Source organism: Bombina bombina, chromosome 4 (genome assembly GCF_027579735.1).
Source record: "Bombina bombina isolate aBomBom1 chromosome 4, aBomBom1.pri, whole genome shotgun sequence".
NCBI lineage: Eukaryota > Metazoa > Chordata > Amphibia > Anura > Bombinatoridae > Bombina > Bombina bombina.
The window spans coordinates 231,267,675-231,294,954 of record NC_069502.1 but is presented as its reverse complement, the minus strand read 5'-3'; the positions used below and the strand labels follow the sequence as shown (position 1 = coordinate 231,294,954).

The window sequence follows — 27,280 nt, the reverse complement described above, 5'->3', positions numbered from 1 at the left end:
AATAGAGGAACAGGGGCTAGGGTTTTATTCAAACCTGTTTGTGGTTCCCAAAAAAGAGGGAACTTTCAGACCAATCTTGGATCTCAAAATTCTAAACAGGTTCCTCAAGGTTCCATCATTCAAGATGGAGACTATTCGGACTATTCTACCTCTGATCCAGGAGGGTCAATATATGACTACCGTGGACTTAAAGGATGCGTATCTACACATCCCTATTCACAGAGATCATCATCAATTTCTCAGATTCACCTTTCTAAACAGGCATTACCAGTTTGTGGAGCTTCCCTTCGGGTTGGCCACGGCTCCCAGAATTTTCACAAAAGTGCTAGGGTCCCTTCTGGCGGTTCTGCGACCACGGGGCATAGTAGTGGCGTCTTATTTAGATGATATCATAATTCAGGCATCGACTTTCCAGCTATCCGAGTCTCACACGGACATCGTGTTGGCTTTTCTGAGAGCTCACGGGTGGAAGGTGAACATAAAAAAAGAGTTCTCTCTTCCCTCTTACAAGAGTTTCCTTCCTAGCGACTCTGATAGACTCGGTAGAATTGAAAATATTTCTGACGGAGGTCAGAAAATTAAAGCTCTTAACCACTTGCCGAGCTCTTCATTCCATTCCTCGGCCATCAGTGGCTCAGTGTATGGAGGTAATCGGACTCATGGTAGCGGCAATGGACATAGTTCCTTATGCCCGCCTACACCTCAGACCACTGCAACTATGCATGCTCAAACAGTGGAATGGGGATTATGCAGATTTATCTCCTCAACTGCATCTGGACCAGGGGACCAGAGACTCTCTTCTCTGGTGGTTGTCTCAGGACCACCTGTCTCAGGGAATGTGTTTCCGCAGGCCAGAGTGGCTCATTGTAACGACAGATGCCAGCCTGCTAGGTTGGGGTTCAGTCTGGAACTCCCTGAAAGCACAGGGCTTATGGTCTCAGGAGGAAGCTCTCCTCCCGATAAACATTCTAGAACTGAGAGCGATATTCAATGCGCTTCAGGCGTGGCCTCAGCTTGCTGCGGCCAAATTCATCAGATTTCAGTCGTACAACATCACGACTGTAGCTTATATCAATCATCAAGGAGGAACAAGGATGATGATGGAGGTAACCAAAATAATCCGGTGGGCAGAGTATCACTCTTGCCATCTCTCAGCAATCCACATCCCAGGGGTAGAGAACTGGGAGGCGGATTTTCTAAATTGACAGACTTTTCATCCGGGGGAGTGGGAAATCCATCCGGAGGTATTTGCCCAGCTGATTCAGCTATGGGGCACACCAGAATTGGATCTGATGGCGTCTCGTCAGAATGCCAAACTTCCTAATTACGGGTCCAGGTCCTGGGATCCCTAGGCGGTACTGATAGATGCTCTAGCAGTGCCTTGGTCCTTCAATCTGGCCTATGTATTTCCACCATTTCCTCTCCTCCCACGTCTGGTTGCCAGAATCAAGCAGGAGAGAGCTTCGTTAATTCTGATAGCACCTGCGTGGCCACGCAGGATTTGGTATGCAGACCTAGTGGACATGTCCTCGGTTCCACCGTGGACTCTGTCAATGAGGCGGGACCTTTTAATCCAAGGTGCGTTTACGCATCCAAATCTAATTTCTCTGCGTCTGACTGCTTGGAGATTGAACGCCTGATTCTATCAAAGCGTGGTTTCTCTGAGTCGGTCATTGATACCCTGATTCAGGCTAGAAAGCCTGTCACCAGGAAGATCTATCATAAGATTTGGCGCAAATATCTTTATTGGTGTGAATCCAAAGGTTACTCGTGGAGTAAGATTAGGATTCCTAGAATATTGTCTTTTCTCCAAGAAGGTTTGGAGAAGGGATTATCTGCTAGTTCCCTAAAAGGACAAATATCTGCTTTGTCTATTCTACTACACAAACGTCTGGCAGATGTCCCAGACGTTCAAGCATTTAGTCAGGCTTTGGTCAGAATCAAGCCTGTATTTAAACCTGTTGCTCCGCCATGGAGCCTAAACTTATTTCTTAAAGTTCTTCAAGGGGTTCCGTTTGAACCTATGCATTCCATAGATATTAAGCTTCTATCTTGGAAAGTTTTGTTTTTAGTAGCTATCTCTTCGGCTCGAAGAGTTTCTGAGCTATCTGCTTTACAGTGTGAATCACCTTACCTTGTTTTCCATGCAGATAAGGTGGTTTTGCGTACCAAACCTGGGTTTCTTCCTAAGGTTGTTTCTAATAAGAATATTAATCAAGTGATTGTTGTTCCTTCTCTGTGTCCTAATACTTCATCAAAGAAGGAACGTCTGTTACACAATCTTGATGTGGTTCGTGCTTTAACGTTTTACTTACAAGCAAATAAAGATTTCCGTCAAACATCTTCTTTGTTTGGCCTATGAGACTGCTGGACAGCAGCCTCCTGAAAGACTTACTGCTCATTCTACTAGAGCTGTGGCTTCCACATGGGCTTTTAAAAATGAGGCTTCTGTTGAACAGATTTGTAAGGCAGCGACTTGGTCTTCACTTCATACTTTTTTCAAATTTTACAAATTCAATACATTTGCTTCTTCGGAGGCTATTTTTGGGAGAAAGGTTCTACAAGCTGTGGTGCCTTCCGTTTAAGGTCCCTGTCTTGTCCCTCCCTTCATCCGTGTCCTAAAGCTTTGGTATTGGTATCCCACAAGTAAGGATGAATCCGTTGACTCGATACATCTTACAAGAGAAAACATAATTTATGCTAACCTGATACATTTATTTCTCTTGTGATGTATCGAGTCCACGGCCCGCCCTGTTTTTGAAGACAGGTATATATATTTTTATTTTAAAACTTTCAGTCACCACTGCACCCTATAGTTTCTCCTTTTTCTTCCTAGCCTTCGGTCGAATGACTTGGGAGTGGAACTAAGGGGGGTGCTATATAGACAGCTCTGCTGTGGGTGCTCTCTTTGCCACTTCCTGTTGGGAAGGAGAATATCCCACAAGTAAGGATGATTCCGTGGACTTGATACATCACAAGAGAAATAAATTTATCATGTAAGCATAAATTATGTTTTCCATTTTTTTGAGTTGGGAGATGTGTGTGACCTTTTGTGGTCTGGTGTGCCAAGTGATTAACGGTTTGAGTTTCACTCAAAGTTCTTCCAGACGCTGATTCTTTAGCCTATTAAGCATTTGCTTGCGGTGGCGGAATTTCTTTCCTTCCTGCCTTGGGTGGATCATCTGGTCTGGATGAGCAGGCATGTTTTACTTCCTCTACCCCGAGTTGTGTTACTCTAGGAGGTGGTGTGCAGGGGTTCCCTGCCTTCTTTGGGGGATACAGCTCCAGAGTTTGTCTGCTTAAAGTAGTTTATTTGGAAGATAGATCCTTCTAGGATCCCTGGCTATTGTCTCTTCCATTATATTCCCTTGGTCTGACCACAGTCTTCGACATTCGGGTGTCTTGCGTCCTCGTCGCAACTATAGCCTGGAGGCTTGTCAGTGAAGAGTCGAGGTCAAGTACGAATGGCCGCCCTTTGGGGGTCAGGTAGATGACCATTTCTCATTGATGCTCCGTTAGGGGTTTCGTGGGTGGTGCCTTACAATTAACTCCTTTGGATGGCGAGCAAGGTCCAGGGTTATCGTTAGTCTTCGGGTGTTGGCTGCTACCCTGCCTGTGTGCGTAACACATGTTCAAGCTTACCTACGAGATTTCCTTGCGATCCATATGCACTGGGTGCTGAATCTTAGACCATTCTGGAGTTCTTTGTGACTCTTGGGTTTGGGGCTATTGCTATCGTCTACAGACTGTGCTCCTCTTTGTAGGAGGCAGTTTAGGGTTCCTCTGGTAGTTGGCTCTTTCGATTGACTTTTTTCGAGGACCCTGGCCTAGTTCCATGTCTCTCCTTGGTTCAGTGTGGATGTTTCGGTCTCACACTAGATGTTTGTGATCCCGCGGGCCTCTTTCGTAGGGGCCGGGGTTCTGTGAAAGATGCCTATCTGACTGTGGCTTAGGCTTTAGGTCCCTTTGACGGGTCCCTACTGTCGTCCTGGTGCATTTAAGATGTTTCTGTAGACTCCAGGTGTCTTTCACCTGGGTTGGTGATATGGCCGAGGGGTCTCACCTCTATGGTAGGGTGTTTTTCTGTTGTTTTCATTCCCTTCTCTTCTAGAGTGGGGGTTGGGTTCTCCGGGTTCGAAGTTACCTTAGTATCTGTGGCGTTGTGTGGATCCTTGGTTCTTGCCTTTGCAGGGGTTTTTCCCTTCTTGCGCTTCAGGATTCTGGAAGGGGAGCTGCAATGTAGTGTCTGGTTCCTTCGTTCATGCAGCGGGAGGCTGATGGTTTGTACCTTTTGGGGCTTCTGCTATATGTTGGATCCGATATGTGGATGCTGAGGGTCTGAGGGCCTTCTTTCCTTGGAATGTGTTCCTTTTTTTGACTAAGACAGCTTGTAGGGGGTTTCGTACCCGAGCACAATGTCTATCCTGTTGGTAGCAGCGGTCTAACCGGGGACCTTGTCCTTCGTTGATCCTTCCTTTCTCTTCCAGAAGTCTGGGACTCTGACTCTGTCTCTGTCTTTGACTAGCCTTGGGGCTTGGACCTTTATCCTTGAGGGAAGATTGGGGATCGGTTGCTCTATGCAGTGTTGACCGTTTTCTTAGTGTTGGTCCCCTTCTTTGTGGGAGGACTTTGTATGTCCTCCTCTTTTCTATTGGCATATGGTCTACCGCCTCAGTACTCTGAATGCAACCCGTCTGATCTTGGAAGCAGTGTCAGGCCCGGTCAGTACCTGGATGGGAGATCATCTTGGAACACCGGCTGCGGTAGTGCTGGGAGGGGGCGCTCCTTGGAGCCCTCTATTCCTTCCTTGGAAGGTTTGCAGTTGGAACCATCTACAACTATTTGCTCCGTGATGGTGTATCCAGCTACAGCTAATTACTCTTGACTGTATGCTAACAAGCTTTGAAACGCCTTTCAGTGGTTTGGGTTAGCAAGGGTGAGTCAGCGGTTCAGGCTGTTTGAGGTTCTTTTTGGAGAGCTCTTTTCTAGCTGCTGGGATAGTTATCCTGTTTCTGCTGTCTCTGCCTGTCTAGCCTGCGTTCTAGATATGTTATGAGGCAACGGGGGACTCATGTTTTCCCGGAATACCTTAGGGTATCGTACAGGGATATGAGGGTGTTCCTCATGTCCTTTTTGGGACATGTTTCCCTGTGTTTGGATCCTTTTTTTCTCGGTCCTTGTGTTTCTAGGGAGCTTGTCTCCTTTTGGATGCTTTCCCTTTTGGGGGCAGATGCGGACATCGCGGAGGTTGTTTGGGCTTGACGGAGTCTGGGACTGAGTGGTCTTTAGTTCGGCTTTTACCTTCGGTGTAACTAAAGTGCAGTTACCTTGGCTCGGTTTTTCTCCCATGTCGTTTGTTCTTAAATTTTAGGGTGTTGAGTAATTCAGTCTGTGGTGCCTTTTGAAGGGGCCACATTTTGTACCCACCCGTTGTTTGCATTCAGTGTCCTCTAGCTTGGATATTGTTTTCCCAAAAGTAATGAATGCAGCTGTGGACTCTTCCCTTTTAAGAAGAAAAACATAAATTATGCTTACCTGATAATTTCATTTTCTTCTGAAGGGAAGAGTCCACAGCTCCCGCCCGTGTTTTTTCTCTGAGGCGACTGTAATTTTTTTTTGTTCTTCTGGCACCTTTTTTCACCCTGATATTTCTCCTACTGTTCCTTGTTCCCTTGGCAGAATGATTGGGGGATGAGGGAAGAAGGGGAGGTATTTAAGCCTTTGGCTGGGGTGTCTTTACCTCCTCCTGGTGGCCAGGTTCTGTATTTCCCAAAAGTAATGAATGCAGCTGTGGACTCTTCCCTTCAGAAGAAAATGAAATTATCAGGTAAGCATAATTTATGTTTTTGTTTGTTCCAATGACTTGTTACACTAGTTGCTGATTATGAAACAATTTCCCATATATTTAATAAAGTGCCATTAAATATAGCAGGATTGCATAATAAAAAGACAATGCAATTGTCAACTTTTTTGTCAGAGACAAAAATAAATTTCACCTGTATCATGTGATGGCCATCAGCCAATCTATAAAAGACATACATATACACTGAGAACTGGAACACATACTCAGTAGGAGCTGGTGTATCAGAGAGTGCATCTAAAAAGTTTGCTAATGGAATTAAACTGGAAAGTTTCATAAAAATGTGTACTCTATCTAAATCATGAAAGTTTAACTTTAACATCAGTGTCCATTTTTAAGTTGTTTTTTTTAAATCGTGTTGTTTTTTTAAAATAGTGTCGGGCTCCAAAACTAAGGAGAAGGTTGTTAACATTGCTGCAGTCCTGGGTTGCACTTTATACTACCCGGTGTTGGAATAGGAGTTTGGATGTAATGCTTGTAACGGCAACTATTGAGGAAGAGTGTGCTAACGTTCATGTGGATATTAATTATAGCCTGGACTGTGTGACCTCTGCTATGGGCAGTTATTTATAATAGCAACATTTGCAGAATTAGTGCCAAAACTGTGCAAACATTTTTAAAAGGCCTTTGACGGTCTTGCTCGTGACTATAATTGGAAAGTTATTTAAAGGGACATTGTACACTGGATTTTTCTTTGCATAAATGTTTTGTAGATGATCCATTTATTTAGCCCGTCTGGGAATGTTTTTGTAACGGTGTATAGTTTTGCTTATTTTTGAAGCCCCAATTATCAGATGTAGACCCAGGTCTACAGATTCCAGCTGCTATTGTTTGTGTAATCTGTCTTTTCATATGCAGGGAGGGAGGGAGTGTCTGATCTTTCTGCTTTCCCAGCCCCTTTTACTGGGTGTCCCAGCCTAACCTCATTAACAATGCTAAACTGGGAGCTTCTTAGTACGTTTTTAAAAGGTTTTATGCTAGATTTTTAGATCAGTATCTGTGTATATTCTTCTTTAATGGGACAGTTTACACCAGAATTTTTATTGTTTAATAAGATAGATAATCCCTTTATTACCCATTCCCCAATTTTTACATAACCAACAGTTATATTAATACACATTTTACCTCTGTGATTACCTTGTATCTAAGCCTCTGCAGACTGTCCCCTTATTTCAGTTATTTTACAGACTTGCATGTTTGCCAAATAGTGCTGAGTGCTAGGTAACTCCACGGGCATGAGCACAATGCTATCTATATGGCACACATGAACAAACGCCCTCTAGTTGGGAGAAACTCAAAATGCATTCAGATAAGAGGCAGCCTTCAGAAATCAGCATATTAGCCTACCTAGGTTTAGCTGTCAACTTAGAATACCAAGAGAACAAAGCAAAATTGATGATAAAAGTAAATTGGAAAGTTTTTTTTTTTTTTTTAAATTACATGCCCTATCTGAATCATTGAAGTTTATTTTTGTCTATTACATGCAGTTATAAGAAAATTAGTGTACACTGTCTCTTTAAAATGTATATGCTCTGTCTGAATCCTGAAAGAACAATTTTGGGTTTCATGTCTCTTAAGTTTTTATTCTTTCTTTCTAAGAGTTAATCGCCTATTCTAATGTTTTAATCTACTAAGGACATCAGGAAGTCTCAGTTTATGTTTGGCCTTTAATGTCAGAAAATGTCTAAAGTTTCTTTAGCCAGTTGGTTTTGGTTTAGGATCCCGATAGCTTATGTATGTTTTTTTCATAGCCTTAGTGGAACAGTTATGCAAGCAATCTCATGGTCCATAAGTAAATGGCTGACTTTAGGTTTACTGAGCTCCATGAGATAACCGAAATTAACTTTTTTCATTCTTATAGTAATTGTTAGACTTGCCTTCCTGACCCAAAAAGATAAATGTTTGGGTGTCACTAGAGTTAATCCGTATAGGGTTGTAACCTTCCTCTTTTAATTAATTCTATGAGAAGATTAGCATAATACATCATTGCACCATATATTGCTGCTTAACTACCTTAACATAATAATCAACAATGTAGTGAGCCTAGTCACCAAGAACTTAATCACCAACACTATCTTGTGCTCTCTCTCTCTCTTCTCTCTCTCTCTCTCTCTCTCTCTCTCTCTCTCTCACACTCTCTCTCACTCTCTCACTCTCTCTCACTCACTCTCTCTCACTCTCTCACTCTCTCTCACTCTCTCACTCTCTCTCTCTCACACTCTCACACTCTCTCACACTCTCTCACTCTCTCACACTCTCTCTCACTCTCTCACACTCTCTCACACTCTCTCACACTCTCTCACACTCTCTCACACTCTCACACTCTCTCACACTCTCTCACACTCTCTCACTCTCTCTCACTCTCTCTCACTCTCTCACACTCTCTCACTCTCTCTCACTCTCTCACTCTCTCTCTCACTCTCTCTCTCTCTCGTCCCATAGAAGAGCACTCTCACTTCCAATTCAAAATGCCAGGGTGCTAGTGAAAATGAATAATAGTAGCAAAAACGTTTGACTTTCGTTTGGTGCTTTTGTGGCTTTACATTTCACCTTATAGCTTCTAGTGTATATATGTATATTTGAAGGCTGTATGTGCCTACTACCGAATCAGATAAGTCACTTAAGTATTGCGAATCTGCCTTTATCGCTATCACACGCTGTATTGTATACACGTTGCCTCGACAACGGAGTAATAGTGATGTCACCCATTGGCCCGCCCTTCCACTTCCGGGACTCGGCATGGTCATCGCCATGGAGTCCGATTCCGACCAGGATGTGGAACAATGTCCCTCTGCCTAGCATGCCAGTTGTGACAGGTAGGAAGCCCCTGACAGATACATAATATGCTATGTAAGCTTAGGATGTGTGAGCTGACGTTTTGCCATGCTATACTAACCGCAATAGGGTCAGTGCAATGATTAGACTGCACCAGACTAGCGGCATTGAATCACAGATTTGTGGCCATATGTTAACCCACACTTTCACATATTAAAACTTTTGAAATTAAACTTAGACCCATTATTTAATAGTAATAGTATTCCATATTAAGTTGAAGTGTTTTTATTTATATTTTTTTTATTTATATAGTGTTATGATTCACATTTATCACCAACATTTTATGCATATTTCTGATATATGGTTTATTGATTGATTCATATACCAACACGTGCACTATGTTTAGGTTGTTGCCATGACTGCATTTTGGCGTTTTTTTGGTCTTAATTTGGGGGAGGGGTTACTACTTTGTTTGCTTTATAAGTCACATTTGTTTGCCTTTGCACTTTGTCTGAGGAAGGGGATACTCTGTCTCCGAAACGTCACAATAAAGAGTGGTTTGTAAGAAAGACCAGTGAGTGCAAGTTTTTGCTACTTTTATATCTATATATATTTATAATCTATAGTGTAGTGTTGCATTTTATGTTGGGCAACTTGCATCCTATTATTTACTGATGCTTATGAAGGTATATACACAACTTCTTTAATGATCTACATAGCCTTTCTCAGTAAGGTGGCAGAGAGAGTGTTAAAAAATGTATAACTAGAGGGTAAGCTGAGGGCACTATATAATACATGTGTTTATAGCAAGTGTGATGGGAATACTTAGCCAAAGGACTTCACTGGGAATCAAACCTTGTTTTGCTAAAAACAAATTAAGCCCCTTTGGTTACTTGTCACATGTTCTTGCATTTCACACACCCTGCTGCTATAGACACATACGCTATAACCCACTTCCCATGTGGTTATAGTGACCTCCATTTTACAGCTTTCATGTTAAAGTTCTACCCACACAGTGTTTTTTTCTATGTAGCAGTTTCTTCCTCATAGCTACCTTTCGTTAAACACAAACTTTATACTGAGTGGGTAGTGACACTTTTCACCTGCTAGTCACTCTCACATTCCACAGTTGTTTAACAGGCAAAAGCCCATAATTTTTGCTCCTTTGCTTAGAATGAGGAAATTTTATCACTCAACTTTTTTTTTTTTAATAAATAATGGCTGATGCTAAACTATATGGATGACTAAAAACAACTCAAATACCCTTCAGTCACCCTGCTAGTCACTTTCACATATACATTGCAATCAGATGGTAAGCCATTACCTACTCATGATCCTTGTGGCATCTCCGTGAAGTCAGCAGTTACCTCCTTACAGTAATCCCGGCACTTGGTCCCGGCTCAGCAACTCCTTGCCATGGCTCACTCTCAGGACAGCAGGGCAGATAACTCTCTCTGGAATTGTTATGGAGGGGAGGAGGGAGGCAGCCAGGCCTTCTCTAAAAGCATTTATTAGAACAACTTGTTAGCACAATGTGATTCTAGTGAAATATTCAAAATGCTGCTAGACCTTTTGAATGGTCTAATTGTGTGAATCAAGTATCAAAATAATACAACTTTCCCTAAAGGAAAATCGCCACAGAAAAAAACAAGATACAATATTAAAATATGTATATAAACATTCAACAACATGAATGCTACTGTATACTCTATAAAAGTACTCTTCAAAGATGCTTGCTAAAGAGTCTCAACTAATCCTCATAACTGCATCATGCAAGCAGTAAGAGTCACTTTGTGATATACCACAGGAAGAAGGTGCTATCCATACAAACTGAGCGTTTCCTCACCTCATCATATACACAATTCTACAGCGACATAAGCACAGCGCACCTCCGATTCACAGCACAATATTTTTCATAACCTAGATCTTCTATTTTGATACTTTATACATATACATAGATATGCATATTTTAAGCCCCAAGGCCTATTTTCCTTCCATAAGGCAGAGGGAGAGTCCACAACTTTATTCCTTACTGTTGGGAAATACAACACCTAGCCACCAGGAAGAGACAGACACCCCAGCCAAAGGCTTAAATATCTCTCCCACTTACCCTATCCCCCAGTCATTCTTTGCCTTTCGTCACTATAGGAGGTAGCAGAGAAGTGTCAGAAGATTTGGATAGTCCTGTAATGTTCCCTTCAAAGAAAGGACTGGAGTTTTAAGTAGTCATGTCAACCTCCTAGTGAGAGTATTGATTAAATAATGGATATAATATCTGGATAATCTGAAGATGCAGGTAAAGTTTTTCTGCGAATCCATCCAGACTGCCGACTTACAGCTCCTGGGCAATCCGTGTTGATGAGTTTCACTGCTTGCTGTTTCACACTCAAATCCATGTCAGAGGCATCGCTGCAAGACTGTCACACTTGAAAGGGTGTGCCTATTCCACAGCATGGATCCTGGAGGTATACATATACATACATTGCTATACAGGGTCACAGTGTGGCTCCTTTATGCCTCGATAGGATCAAGGGTTAATATCTCCTTCAGGGAGATTATTTGAACAGCAAAGGGTTATTTATAACTGCTTTTATGTGAGAGTTTTTTTTGGGCTCATAGACTGTGTGCTTTTGGCTTGGAACAAAAAGGTTTCACTTTTGTTTTGTGTATGTTGCAGCTCATAAAAGCTTGGCGACTTTTTTATAGCAGGAGAAGTACTGTCCGACGCACTACGTGACCGGGTGCAGTATTTTTGTCTTGCCTACGATCTTGCTGCGAAAATCGCTCCTAAGGAGATTGTTTTCTCGGATAGCTGTCTGAGTCTAGGAGGTGGTGAGTGCCCCAGCCATTGGGATTATAAAGGTGCCGTTTTTTTGAATAAAGTGTTTACTTTTTGCCTGTCCTCTGTGAATCTATCCTAGCTATGGAGGACTCTGATATTACATTAAAAGGTTCCGCTCCTTCTGTACTGATGAATAATTCCTGTTTATATTGTGAGAAGGCCGTGGTTTGCCCGCCTTCTCAATTTTGTTCCATTTACCTAAGCACTGTTCTAAAGTCTAAGAAGGGAGACAAGCCTGCTAATTCTCATAGCGCTATTAGCCCCTCTGAGCCGTCTACCTCTCAGGAATCTGGATGCTGAGAGATTACTACCCTTTCTAACCTACATGCTCCACATGCAGTTCCCCGCGGCACAACTAATCCTCCATCTGGAGGGGGCTTTTTTTCTGCGGACTTTACCGTGCAGTTACAATCGGCGTTGTCTGCGGCCCCGAGTGCCTTACCTCGCTCTAACAAACGCAAGAGAAAGGTTAAACATAGCTCTCCTGACAACTCTATTTCTCCAACATAGGTGTGTCCGGTCCACGGCGTCATCCTTACTTGTGGGATATTCTCTTCCCCAACAGGAAATGGCAAAGAGCCCAGCAAAGCTGGTCACATGATCCCTCCTAGGCTCCGCCTTCCCCAGTCATTCTCTTTGCCGTTGTACAGGCAACATCTCCACGGAGATGGCTTTAGAAGAGTTTCAGAATTATCTGCTCTGCAGTGTTCTCCTCCTTATCTGGTGTTCCATGCAGATAAGGTGGTTTTACGTACTAAACCTGGTTTTCTTCCGAAAGTTGTTTCTAACAAAAACATTAACCAGGAGATAGTCGTGCCTTCTTTGTGTCCGAATCCAGTTTCAAAGAAGGAACGTTTGTTGCACAATTTGGATGTTGTTCGCGCTCTAAAATTCTATTTAGATGCTACAAAGGATTTTAGACAAACATCTTCCTTGTTTGTTGTTTATTCTGGTAAAAGGAGAGGTCAAAAAGCAACTTCTACCTCTCTCTCTTTTTGGATTAAAAGCATCATCAGATTGGCTTATGAGACTCCTGAAAGAATCACAGCTCATTCCACTAGGGCTGTGGCTTCCACATGGGCCTTCAAGAACGAGGCTTCTGTTGATCAGATATGTAAGGCAGCGACTTGGTCTTCACTGCACACTTTTACCAAATTTTACAAGTTTGATACTTTTGCTTCTTCTGAGGCTATTTTTGGGAGAAAGGTTTTGCAAGCCGTGGTGCCTTCCATTTAGGTGACCTGATTTGCTCCCTCCCTTCATCCGTGTCCTAAAGCTTTGGTATTGGTTCCCACAAGTAAGGATGACGCCGTGGACCGGACACACCTATGTTGGAGAAAACAGAATTTATGTTTACCTGATAAATTACTTTCTCCAACGGTGTGTCCGGTCCACGGCCCGCCCTGGTTTTTTAATCAGGTCTGATAATTTATTTTCTTTAACTACAGTCACCACGGTATCATATGGTTTCTCCTATGCAAATATTCCTCCTTTACGTCGGTCGAATGACTGGGGAAGGCGAAGCCTAGGAGGGATCATGTGACCAGCTTTGCTGGGCTCTTTGCCATTTCCTGTTGGGGAAGAGAATATCCCACAAGTAAGGATGACGCCGTGGACCGGACACACCGTTGGAGAAAGTAATTTATCAGGTAAACATAAATTCTGTTTATTTTTTTAATTTTTTTTTTACTTTTAACAGGCGACTCTGGTGAGAAAAAGAAAAAAAATTCTAAATATTTGTCAGATTTGGCTAATATGTCCCAGCTATCCGAGAGTGAGTTAACCTCTGTAGCCTCAGAGGGTGAACTTTCTGAGTCGGAGTCTTCAGTTTCTAAACCTCCTTCAGTGTAGGAACCCTCCTTTTAGATTTAAAATTAAGCATCTGCGTTTTTTATTAAAGGAGGTTCTTTCTACACTAGAGGTTCCAGAGGCTACTCTCCCTGAGGAACCTAAGATCCCTAAATTAGACAGGGTTTATGAAGATAGGAAGGTCCCCCTGACTTTTCCTGTGCCAGTTAAGATGGCAAACATTATTGGTAACGAATGGGAAAGAATTGAAACTTCTTTTTACCCTTGTCTACTTAAAAAAATTATTCCCGGTCCCTGACTTTCAAATAGACTTATGGGGCTCCATCCTTAAGGTGGATGGCGCTATTTCTACGCTGGCTAAGCGTACTACTATACCCCTGGATAATAGTTCCTCGTTCAGCAAGCCGATGGATAAGAAAATGGAAAACCTTTCTGAGGAAGATGTTTCAACATACAGGGTTTTATTTCAACCGGCGGCAGCTGTAGCTGTGGTTGCTGGAGCAGCTACCTAGTGGTGCAACACTCTGTCGGAGCTCATTGAGGTGGAGACTCCCCTTGAGGATATTCAGGAGAGACTCTGAGAATTGCTAACTCCTTCATCTGTGACGCGAATATGCAAATTATTTGCATAAATGCAAAGGTTTCTGGCTTTGCGGTCCTAGCCCGCCAGGCTCTCTGGTTGAAGTCTTGGTCTGCGGATGACTTCTAAATCCAGACTCCTTTCTCTTCCTTTCAAGGGGAAGATTTTATTTGGTCCAGGGCTGGACTCCATTATTTCTACAGTTACTGTAGGAAAAGGTGCCTTCCTACCGCAGGACAAGAAAAATAGGCCTAAGGGACGGCAATTGTCTAATTTTCGTTCTGACAAAACACATTGACAGCAATCCTGATCTAAGTCCGAGCAGCCCAAAGGTGCTTGGAAGCCGGCTCAGTCCTGGGATAAATTTAAACAGACTAAGAAGCCTGCCGAGAACAAATCGGCATGAAGAGGCGGCCCCTGAGCCGGGATCGGATAGAGTAGGGGGCAGAATGTCTCTTTTTTTTTCAGATGCTTGGTTCCAGGTTGTATAGGATCCTTGGGTCCTGGAGATTGTATCTCAAGGATACAGGATAGGATTCAAGTCTCATCCGCCCAGAGGCAGCTTCCTACTCTCCAGTCTGTCTACAAGACCATAAAAGAGGGCTGCCTTCTTAGGTTGCGTACGGGATCTCTCCTCTTTAGGAGTAATTGTCCCGGTACCTACAGCAGGTTTTGGGTTTTATTCAAACCTTCTCGTGGTTCCAAAGAAGGAGGGAACTTTTTGTCCAATTATAGACCTAAAGTGCCTAAACACGTTTCTGAGTGTTCCCTGTTTCAAGATGGAGATAATTTGGTCAATCCTTCCTCTGGTTCAGGAAGGACAGTTTATGACCACAATAGCACATACCTTCACATCCCGATAACACAGGGAACATTTTAAGTTCCTAAGGTTTGCTTTTCTGGACCAGCACTTCCAGTTCATAACTCTTCCGTTTGGCCTAGCTACTGCTCCAATGATATTTTCAAAGGTTCTGAGAGCCCTTCTAGCCGTTGCCAGAACACAAGGTATTGCAGTAGCACCTTACCTGGATGATATCTTGGTAGAGGCACCATCTTTTTGACTAGCGGAAGAACATTTGGAGTCCCTTCTCAATCGTGTTCGTTCACATGGATGGAAGATAAACTTGGAAAAGAGTTCTCTTACTCCAAGTACAAGGGAGAGTTTCCTGGGAACAATAATAGACTCCATATCCATGAGAATATTCCTCAAAGATCAGAGACGTTGCAAGCTAACTTCTGCATGTCTTGCCCTCCAGGCCTCCTCAAGACCCTCAGTGGCTCAGTGTTTGGAGGTGATTGGACTCATGGTGTCCTGCATGGACATCGTTCCTTTTGCCAGATTCCATCTCAGACCCTTACAACTATGCATGCTGAGCCTATGGAACGGCGACCATTCAGATCTGTTTCAACAGATAGTGCTGGACAACCTTTCAAGAGACTTGCTTTCCTTGTGGATCTGTCCAGATCATCTGTCCCAAGGCACATGCTTCTTGAGACCGTCTTGGGAGATTGTGACTACGGACGCAAGCCTTTCTACCTGGGGAGCCGTTTGGGGTGCCAAGAAGGCACAAGGTCTGTGGACTCAGGAGGAGTCCTCCCTTCCGATCAATGTTTTGGAACTCCGGGCAATCTTCAATGCCTTGAAGGCTTTGCCCCTTCTGGGTTCGTCCCAGTTTATCAGATTCTAATCAGACAATATAACCTTGGTTGCCTACATCAACCATCGGGGGAACGAGAAGTTCCTTGGCGATGAGTAAAGTCTCAGATTTTAGAGTGGGCAGAGACTCACAGATGTACGCTGTCAGCGATCCACATTCCGGGTGTGGACAACTGGGAAGTGGACTTCCTCAGCAGACAATCCTTTCACCCAGGGGAATGGTCTCTCAACCCCGAAGTGTTTGCAGAGATATGCAGTGAGTGGGGGACATCGGAGATAGATCTCATGGCATCCCACTTCAATACCATGCTACCCAGGTACGGGTCGAGGGATACTCAGGCGGAAGTGATAGATGCCCTATCAGTACCATAGAGTTTCAGACTCTTATCTTTTTGCTTCATTACCACTTCTCCCTCGTGTGGTGGCTCGCATCAAGCAGGAGCGAGCATCAGTGATTCTGATTGCTCCGTTTGCTCTGTTGTGATTGCTCCGTTGTGGCTGTGAAGAATGTGGTTTGCGGATCTGGTGATGATGTCCTCATCTCCTCAGTGGAGGTTACCTTGTTGCAGAGATCTGCTGATACAGGGTACCTTCGTTCATCAAAATCTAGATTCTCTGATGCTGACTGCGTGGAGATTGAACGATTAGTCTTAGCCAAGAGAGGGTTTTCTGAGAGTTTTATTGACACTCTAGTTCAAGCACGTAAGCCAGTTACTCTTCGTATCTGCCATAAAGTGTAGAGGACTTACTTGTTCTGGTGTGAAGAGAGTGGCTCTACCTGGCATAAGGTTAATATTGCCAGAATTTTAGCTTTTCTCCAGGATGCTCTGTGATTACCTTGTATCTAAGCCTCTTCATACAGCCCCCTTAATTCAGTGCTATTTACAGACTTGCATTTTAGCCAATCAGTGCTGGCTCATGCTTAACTCCAAGGGGTGAACACAGTGTTGTCCATGTGGCACACATGAACCAGCACTGTCTTGCTGTGAAAGCTAATGAAATGCAGATAGTTTTAAACAAGGTAGAAACCTCACAAGAGAATGGTTAATTGTACAGAGTGAGCGACAGTGGAAGCAAAACATCAGAAAGTCTGAATAACATACAGGATGCCTATCTCAGTCATTATAGGCTTTTCCATAATCTCACTTCCTGGGTTTCACATGCATTCTCTTACTCCTGTATACCTATACCTACATTTTAAAAACCCTGGGGGCTAAGCACAACATGGACCTTAGCATAAAGTCCACAAGGATTTACAAACATTTTAGAAGACTGAAACTAACAGGCATGACTCATAGTAATTGAGTATGCAACTTTTGGTTAGAAGGATATATATTTTATAGATGTTGCTTAGCATCACCTCATTTAAAATGTACTAAAATACTCAAAATTTACAGGGTGACATTGACACTGAGATACTAAAATATCGATATCATAATGGCACACAGCTATTTTTTTTATAATAATTTATTATTTATACATTAAAAAGGACTTTGTCCCATTAATTTACCATAATTATAAACAGCGGACGTATATGAATCCTGAACTAATGGAAACATTGTAGCATTAAAATTATTGGGATATGGAAATAATTCATACACCTTTACACAACTGTCAAATGGTTGAATGTATGGTATTTTAATAGTCTTTGTTTTGGGGTAATGTTAATGTATTAAGTGTTTTAAGCCACTTATGGTCGCTTCGTATTCCTTCTGCTTATTTTCTTACATTGTTTCTTCTTAGAGTACTGGAATGTGAAGGGCTACCTCTTGTGAATGGCCAGACTAGTGATTCCTATGCCACAGTGTCTCTTGCTGGCCCTTCGAGGTAAATATGATTACAAAGTGATAATAGCAAACCTGTTCTATAATGTAATGCTTATTAAAGGGACAGTAGACACATAGAAATTATTATTTTATTTAATATTAAGCCTAGTGGTGGGTCACATTTGGCCAATGCAAAACAATTGCACCAAACAAGATTTTTTTTTTTTTAAATGTTTACACTTGTCTTTTTATAGAACAGTGATGGTCAACTTCCTAACACATGGGAGCCTCAGATCAATGTTTTAGAACCCCTTAAGGGACATGATACCCAAATGTTGAAGCAGTTGAAAGTTATGCAACATAACTTGAACATCTCTATGTAAAAAAGGAAGATATTTTAATTTACAATTTTCTTAGTAGCCTCATTCCATTGCAAATGGACTTTAAACAACCTATCAGGATGCTAGTCCCGGGATGTGATGTGTAGGCACAGTTATGTTACTTCCCTTCTCAGCTTAAGAAAGTTAACTATGAAATCTTACAAGATTTAAATGAAATTTCATGAGATCACATTAAAAGCAAAGTGTGCCATCAGCACTGATGAAGCTGATTGGCTGTTGTTTTTGTTTCAACATGCAACTTACAGCAGCCAAAGGATAACTGTTCACAGAGCACTTACTATTGTGAGCTGAAGATATTTTGAGGTAAAATATCTTCCTTTTTTACATAGAGATGTTTAGGTGATATTTTCTCGTCAGAATTTTACAGTTATGCTGCATCACTTTCAAGTAATTTAGTATATGGGTATTATGTACCTTTAAGGGCCTCATATAAATTTAATGGCTATGAAAAACACAAATTAATATATATCCTAACAATGTCCACAATTTTAAATTTTGCTTTTTCTTGTGGCCATAAACACTAAAGCAGAGGACCGCCAGTTGGCCATTTCTGCTGTCAAACAATATATCGGTCAGCAGATGTGTTTAATGTCCCTTTAAGCATGAGTCTTTCTTCACTGGATAAGAGGTAGTAAGCAAAACAGAAAAAAAATCAGTATATACCTTGCATTTGCATAAGTACACAGAATGAAGATTTTACTTTTTCTTTTGTACGTTCTGATTCTCACATTTCTCCCATTTTATGCAGAAATGACCAAAAGAGAACAAAAGTAAAGAAGAAAACCAGCAACCCACAATTTAATGAAACATTTTACTTTGAGGTAATTTCTTTTTAGGATGTTGCTCAGCAACCTCTCTATTTTAATGTTGGTAAATCTCTATTTCTTTCTAATGACATGGTGAGTCCACGGATCATCATCAATTACTGTTGGGAATATCACTCCTGGCCAGCAGGAGGAGCCAAAGAGCACCACAGCAGAGCTGTTAAGTATAACTTCCCATCCCACAACCCCAGTCATTCTCTTTGCCTCTCGTGCAAGGAGGAGGTGAAGTAATTAGGTGTCCTGATTAAGATTCTTCTATCAAGGTTTTTTTTTTATTTTTATTTCTCTGATCTTCCATAACAATTTGGGTATAGCTGTACTCCACGTTCGTCTCTTCAGCAGGACTGTGGTAGCTTTAAAGCAGTTAGGAACTGCTTTAAAACTGCGTTTCTCCAACATAGGTGTGTCCGGTCCACGGCGTCATCCTTACTTGTGGGATATTCTCTTCCCCAACAGGAAATGGCAAAGAGCCCAGCAAAGCTGGTCACATGATCCCTCCTAGGCTCCGCCTACCCCAGTCATTCTCTTTGCCGTTGCACAGGCAACATCTCCACGGAGATGGCTAAGAGTTTTTTGGTGTTTAAATGTAGTTTTTATTCAATCAAGAGTTTGTTATTTTAAAATAGTGCTGGTATGTACTATTTACTCTGAAACAGAAAAGAGATGAAGATTTCTGTTTGTAAGAGGAAAATGATTTTAGCAACCGTTACTAAAATCGATGGCTGTTTCCACACAGGACTGTAGAGATGAATTAACTTCAGTTGGGGGAAACAGTGGGCAGACTTTTGCTGCTTGAGGTATGACACATTTCTAACAAGACTTGGTAATGCTGGAAGCTGTCATTTTCCCTATGGGAACCGGTAAGCCATTTTCTTAGTTTAGTATAAGAATAAAGGGCTTCACAAGGGCTTTAAAGACTGGTAGACATTTTTCTGGGCTAAAACGATTACTTTATAAGTATATTTAGTGGATTATAACTATAAATAGTTCTTTTAATCTTGGGGATGTATTAAAAAAAAAAACGGCAGGCACTGTATTGGACACCTTTCTTCTGTTATGTGTGATCAGTCCACGGGTCATCATTACTTCTGGGATATTAACTCCTCCCCAACAGGAAGTGCAAGAGGATTCACCCAGCAGAGTTGCTATATAGCTCCTCCCCTCTACGTCACCTCCAGTCATTCTCTTGCACCCAAAGACTAGATAGGAGGTGTGAGAGGACTATGGTGATTATACTTAGTTTCTATGACTTCAATCAAAAGTTTGTTATTTTACAATAGCACCGGAGCGTGTTATTACTTCTCTGGCAGAGTTTGAAGAAGAATCTACCAGAGTTTTTTCTTATGATTTTAACCGGAGTAGTTAAGATCATATTGCTGTTTCTCGGCCATCTGAGGGAGGTAAAAGCTTCAGATCAGGGGACAGCGGGCAGTTGAATCTGCATTGAGGTATGTAGCAGTTTTTATTTTCTGAATGGAATTGATGAGAAAATCCTGCTACACCGTTATAATGACATGTATGTATACTCTACACTTCAGTGTTCTGGGGATGGTATTTCACCGGAATTACTCTGTAAAAATACATTAAACCTTTAATAGGTATTTAATTCATGTTAAACGTTTTTGCTGGAATGTAGAATCGTTTGCATTTCTGAGGTACTGAGTGAATAAATATTTGGGCATTATTTTTCCACTTGGCAGTTTGCTTGTTTTGATTATGACAGTTTCGTTTCTCTCTCACTGCTGTGTGTGAGGGGGAGGGGCCGTTTTTGGCGCTCTTTGCTACGCATCAAAAATTTCCAGTCAGTTACACTTATATTTTCTGCATGATCCGGTTCATCTCTAACAGAACCCAGGGGTCTTCAAACTTCTTTGAAGGGAAGTAGATTCTCTCAGCAGAGCTGTGAGATTTATATAGTGACTGTGTTTTAGAACGTTACTCTGTAATTTTTATGTTTAAAATTTAATTAGTGTTATTTTACTAATGGGAACAAACCTTTGCTAAAAAGTTGTGTTGTTTGTTAAGAGTGATGCTATAACTGGTTTTTTCAGTTCGTTTTTTTCAACTGTCATTTAATCGTTTAGTGCTTCTTGAGGCACAGTACGTTTTTATTAAATAAAATTGTAACCGAGTTGCATGTTTATTGCTAGTGGTTAAACATGTCTGATTCAGAGGAAGATACCTGTGTCATTTGTTCCAATGCCAAGGTGGAGCCCAATAGAAATCTATGTACTAACTGTATTGATGCTACCTTAAATAAAAGCCAATCTGTACAAATTGAACAAATTTCACCAAACAGCGAGGGGAGAGTTATGCCGACTAACTCGCCTCACGTGCCAGTACCTGCATCTCCCGCCCGGGAGGTGCGTGATATTATGGCGCCTAGTACATCTGGGCAGCCATTACAGATAACATTACAAGATATGGCTACTGTTATGACTGAAGTTTTGGCTAAATTACCAGAACTAAGAGGCAAGCGTGATCACTCTGGGGTGAGAACAGAGTGCGCTGATAATTCTAGGGCCATGTCTGATACTGCGTCACAGCTTGCAGAGCATGAGGACGGAGAGCTTCATTCTGTAGGTGACGGTTCTGATCCAAACAGATTGGATTCAGATATTTCAAATTTTAAATTTAAATTGGAAAACCTCCGTGTATTACTAGGGGAGGTCTTAGCAGCTCTCAACGATTGTAACGTTGTTGCAATACCAGAGAAAATGTGTAGGTTGGATAAATACTTTGCGGTACCGGCGAGTACTGACGTTTTTCCTATACCTAAGAGATTAACTGAAATTGTTACTAAGGAGTGGGATAGACCCGGTGTGCCGTTCTCACCCCCTCCAATATTTAGAAAGATGTTTCCAATAGACGCCACCACACGGGACTTATGGCAAACGGTCCCTAAGGTGGAGGGAGCAGTTTCTACTTTAGCTAAGCGTACCACTATCCCGGTGGAGGATAGCTGTGCTTTTTCAGATCCTATGGATAAAAAATTAGAGGGTTACCTTAAGAAAATGTTTGTTCAACAAGGTTTTATATTACAACCCCTTGCATGCATCGCGCCGATCACGGCTGCGGCAGCATTTTGGATTGAGTCTCTGGAAGAGAACCTTAGTTCAGCTACGCTGGACGACATTACGGACAGGCTTAGAGTCCTTAAACTAGCTAATTCTTTCATTTCGGAGGCCGTAGTACATTTAACCAAACTTACGGCTAAGAATTCAGGATTCGCCATTCAGGCACGCAGGGCGCTGTGGCTAAAATCCTGGTCGGCTGATGTAACTTCTAAGTCCAAATTACTTAATATACCTTTCAAGGGGCAAACTTTATTTGGGCCCGGTTTGAAAGAAATTATTGCTGACATTACAGGAGGTAAGGGCCACGCTCTACCTCAAGACAAAGCCAAAGTTAAGGCTAGACAGTCTAATTTTCGTCCCTTTCGGAATTTCAAAGCAGGAGCAGCGCCAACTTCCACTGCACCAAAACAGGGAGGAGCTGTTGCTCGTTACAGACAAGGCTGGAAGCCTAACCAGTCCTGGAACAAGGGCAAGCAGGCCAGTAAACCTGCTGCTGCCCCAAAGACAGCATGAACCGAGGGCCCCCGATCCGGGACCGGATCTAGTGGGGGGCAGACTCTCTCTCTTCGCCCAGGCTTGGGCAAGAGATGTCCAGGATCCCTGGGCGCTAGAGATCATATCTCAGGGATACCTTCTAGACTTCAAATTCTCTCCCCCAAGAGGGAGATTTCATCTGTCAAGGTTGTCAACAAACCAAATAAAGGACGCGTTTCTACGCTGTGTACAAGATCTATTATTAATGGGAGTGATCCATCCGGTTCCGCGGTCGGAACAAGGACAAGGGTTTTACTCGAACCTGTTTGTGGTTCCCAAAAAAGAGGGAACTTTCAGGCCGATCTTGGATTTAAAGATCCTAAACAAATTCCTAAGAGTTCCATCGTTCAAAATGGAAACTATTCGGACAATCTTACCCATGATCCAAGAGGGTCAGTACATGACCACAGTGGATTTAAAGGATGCTTACCTTCACATACCGATTCACAAGGATCATTACCGGTATCTAAGGTTTGCCTTCTTAAACAGGCATTACCAGTTTGTAGCCCTTCCATTCGGATTAGCTACGGCTCCAAGAATCTTTACAAAGGTTCTGGGTGCCCTTCTGGCGGTACTAAGACCGCGAGGAATTTCGGTAGCTCCGTACCTAGACGACATTCTGATACAAGCTTCAAGCTTTCAAACTGCCAAGTCTCATACAGAGTTAGTTCTGGCATTTCTAAGGTCGCATGGATGGAAAGTGAACGAAAAGAAGAGTTCTCTCTTTCCTCTCACAAGAGTTCCATTCTTGGGGACTCTTATAGATTCTGTAGAAATGAAAATTTATCTGACAGAAGACAGATTAACAAAGCTTCTAAATGCATGCCGTGTCCTTCATTCCATTCAACTCCCGTCAGTAGCTCAATGCATGGAGGTGATCGGCTTAATGGTAGCAGCAATGGACATAGTTCCCTTTGCACGCCTACATCTCAGACCGCTGCAATTGTGCATGCTGAGTCAGTGGAATGGGGATTACTCAGATTTGTCCCCCACTCTGAATCTGGATCAAGAGACCAGAAACTCTCTTCTATGGTGGCTTTCTCGGCCACATCTGTCCAGGGGGATGCCGTTCAGCAGGCCGGACTGGACAATTGTAACAACAGACGCCAGCCTTCTAGGTTGGGGCGCTGTCTGGAATTCTCTGAAGGCTCAGGGACAATGGAGGCAGGAGGAAAGCCTCCTGCCAATAAACATTCTGGAATTGAGAGCAGTTCTCAATGCCCTTCTAGCTTGGCCCCAGTTAAAGACTCGGGGGTTCATCAGGTTTCAGTCGGACAACATCACGACTGTAGCTTACATCAACCATCAAGGAGGGACAAGAAGCTCCCTAGCAATGATAGAAGTATCAAAGATAATTCGCTGGGCAGAGTCTCACTCTTGCCACCTGTCAGCAATCCACATCCCGGGAGTGGAGAACTGGGAGGCGGATTTCTTGAGTCGCCAGACTCTTCATCCGGGGGAGTGGGAACTTCATCCGGAGGTCTTTGCCCAAATACTTCAACGTTGGGGCAAACCAGAGATAGATCTCATGGCGTCTCGCCAGAACGCCAAACTTCCTCGCTACGGATCCAGATCCAGGGATCCGGGAGCGGTTCTGATAGATGCTTTGACGGCACCTTGGAACTTCAGGATGGCTTATGTGTTTCCACCCTTCCCACTGCTTCCTCGATTGATTGCCAAAATCAAACAGGAGAGAGCATCAGTGATTCTAATAGCGCCTGCATGGCCGCGCAGGACTTGGTATGCAGATCTAGTGGACATGTCATCCTGTCCGCCTTGGTCTCTACCTCTAAGACAGGACCTTCTGATTCAGGGTCCATTCAAACATCAAAGTCTAACTTCTCTGAAGCTGACTGCTTGGAAATTGAACGCTTGATTTTATCAAAACGTGGTTTTTCTGAGTCGGTTATTGATACCCTGATACAGGCTAGGAAGCCTGTTACCAGAAAGATTTACCATAAAATATGGCGTAAATACCTATACTGGTGTGAATCCAAAGATTACTCCTGGAGTAAGGTTAGGATTCCTAGGATATTGTCTTTTCTACAAGAAGGTTTAGAAAAGGGTTTATCGGCTAGCTCATTAAAGGGACAGATCTCAGCTCTGTCCATCCTGTTACACAGGCGTCTGTCAGAAAATTCAGACATCCAGGCCTTTTGTCAGGCTTTAACTAGGATCAAGCCTGTGTTTAAAACTGTTGCTCCGCCATGGAGTTTAAACTTAGTTCTTAACGTTTTACAGGGTGTTCCGTTTGAACCCCTTCATTCCATTGATATAAAATTGTTATCTTGGAAAGTTCTATTTTTAATGGCTATTTCCTCGGCTCGAAGAGTCTCTGAGTTATCAGCCCTACATTGTGATTCTCCTTATCTGATCTTTCACTCAGACAAGGTAGTTCTGCGTACTAAGCCTGGGTTCTTACCTAAGGTAGTCACTAACAGGAATATCAATCAAGAGATTGTTGTTCCATCCTTGTGTCCAAATCCTTCTTCAAAGAAGGAACGTCTTCTACACAATCTGGATGTAGTTCGTGCTCTCAAGTTCTACTTGCAGGCAACTAAGGATTTTCGCCAAACTTCTTCCCTGTTTGTCGTTTATTCTGGACAGAGGAGAGGTCAGAAAGCTTCTGCTACCTCTCTCTCCTTTTGGCTTCGTAGCATAATACGTTTAGCCTATGAGACTGCTGGACAGCAGCCTCCTGAAAGAATTACAGCTCATTCCACTAGAGCTGTGGCTTCCACTTGGGCCTTTAAGAATGAGGCCTCTGTTGAACAGATTTGCAAGGCTGCAACTTGGTCTTCGCTTCATACTTTTTCCAAATTTTACAAATTTGACACTTTTGCTTCTTCGGAGGCTATTTTTGGGAGAAAGGTTCTTCAGGCAGTGGTTCCTTCTGTATAATGAGCCTGCCTATCCCTCCCGTCATCCGTGTACTTTTGCTTTGGTATTGGTATCCCAGAAGTAATGATGACCCGTGGACTGATCACACATAACAGAAGAAAACATAATTTATGCTTACCTGATAAATTCCTTTCTTCTGTTGTGTGATCAGTCCACGGCCCGCCCTGTTTTTTAAGGCAGGTATATATTTTTTAAATTATAATTCAGTCACCACTTCACCCTTGGTTTCTCCTTTCTCGTTGGTCTTTGGTCGAATGACTGGAGGTGACGTAGAGGGGAGGAGCTATATAGCAACTCTGCTGGGTGAATCCTCTTGCACTTCCTGTTGGGGAGGAGTTAATATCCCAGAAGTAATGATGACCCGTGGACTGATCACACAACAGAAGAAAGGAATTTATCAGGTAAGCATAAATTATGTTTTTTCACTGGGGGCCTTTTCTAGTCATAGGCAGAGCCTCATTTTCGCGCCACTAATGCGCAGTTGTTTTTGGAAAGCAAGGCATGCAGATGCATGTGTGAGGAGCTAAGAACCACTGAAAAAGCTTATTGAAGGCGTCATTTGGTATCGTATTCCCCTCTGGGCTTGGTTGGGTCTCAGCAAAGCAGATACCAGGGACTGTATAGGGGTTAAATGTAAAAACGGCTCCGGTTCCATTATTTTAAGAGTTAAAGCTGGTGTGCAATACTTTTAAGGCTTTAAGACACTGTGGTGAAATTTTGGTGAATTTTGAACAATTCCTTCATACTTTTTCACATATTCAGTAATAAAGTGTGTTCAGTTTAAAATTTAAAGTGACAGTAACGGTTTTATTTTAAAACGTTTTTTGTGCTTTGTTATCAAGTTTATGCCTGTTAACATGTCTGAACCATCAGATAGACGATGTTCTGTATGTTTGGAAGCCAAGGTTCCTCCCCATTTAAATATATGTGATGAATGTGACATAGTGTCCAAACAAAGTAGGGACAATGATGCCACTGATAATGATGTTGCCCAAAATGATTCCTCAAGCGAGGGGAGTAAGCATGGTACTGCATCATCCCCTTCTGTGTCTACACCAGTCTTGCCCACACAAGAGGCCCCTAGTACATCTAGTGCGCCAATCCTTCTTACTATGCAACAATTAACGGCTGTAATGGATAATTCTATTAAAAACATTTTGTCCAAAATGCCCACTTATCAGAGAAAGCGCGATTGCTCTGTTTTAGATACTGAAGAGCATGAGGACGCTGATGATAATGGTTCTGACATACCCTCACACCAATCTGAAGGGGCCAGGAGGGAGGTTTTGTCTGAGGGAGAAATTTCAGATTCAGGAAAAATTTCTCAACAAGCTGAACCTGATGTTATTACTTTTAAATTTAAATTAGAACATCTCCGCGCTCTGCTTAAGGAGGTGTTATCTACTCTGGATGATTGTGACAATTTGGTCATTCCAGAGAAGTTATGTAAGATGGACAAGTTCCTAGAGGTCCCGGTGCCCCCCGATGCTTTTCCTATACCCAAGCGGGTGGCGGACATTGTAAATAAGGAATGGGAAAGGCCCGGCATACCTTTTGTTCCTCCCCCTATATTTAAAAAATTATTTCCTATGGTCGACCCCAGAAAGGACTTATGGCAGACAGTCCCCAAGGTCGAGGGGGCGGTTTCTACTCTAAACAAACGCACTACTATCCCTATAGAAGATAGTTGTGCTTTCAAAGATCCTATGGATAAAAAATTAGAGGGTTTGCTTAAAAAGATGTTTGTTCAGCAAGGTTACCTTCTACAACCAATTTCATGCATTGTTCCTGTCACTACAGCAGCGTGTTTCTGGTTCGAAGAACTAGAAAAGTCGCTCAATAAAGACTCTTCGTATGAGGAGGTTATGGACAGAGTTCAAGCACTTAAATTGGCTAACTCTTTTATCTTAGACGCCACTTTGCAATTAGCTAGATTAGCGGCGAAAAATTCAGGTTTTGCTATTGTGGCGCGCAGAGCGCTTTGGCTAAAGTCTTGGTCAGCGGATGTGTCCTCCAAGAACAAATTGCTTAACATCCCTTTCAAAGGTAAAACGCTGTTTGGCCCTGACTTGAAAGAGATTATTTCAGACATCACTGGGGGAAAGGGCCCCGCCCTTCCTCAGGATAGGTCTTTTAAGGCTAAAAATAAGCCAAATTTTCGTCCCTTTCGCAGAAACGGACCAGCCTCAAATTCTACACCCTCTAAGCAAGAGGGTAATAGTTCTCAAACCAAACCAGCCTGGAGACCGATGCA

At 42.6% G+C, this 27,280-nt stretch overlaps 1 protein-coding gene across 1 annotated transcript in view; it reads left to right on the top strand.

Annotated features, from left to right (window-relative positions):
- The window catches only part of RASA2 (RAS p21 protein activator 2), a gene marked incomplete in the record, with an annotated part of 722,923 nt that overhangs the window by 327,737 nt on the left and 367,906 nt on the right, over positions 1-27,280 (top strand). The window contains 2 exon segments of the mRNA XM_053709823.1: positions 17,267-17,350; positions 18,439-18,511. Coding sequence (XP_053565798.1) covers positions 17,267-17,350; positions 18,439-18,511 — 157 coding nt within the window.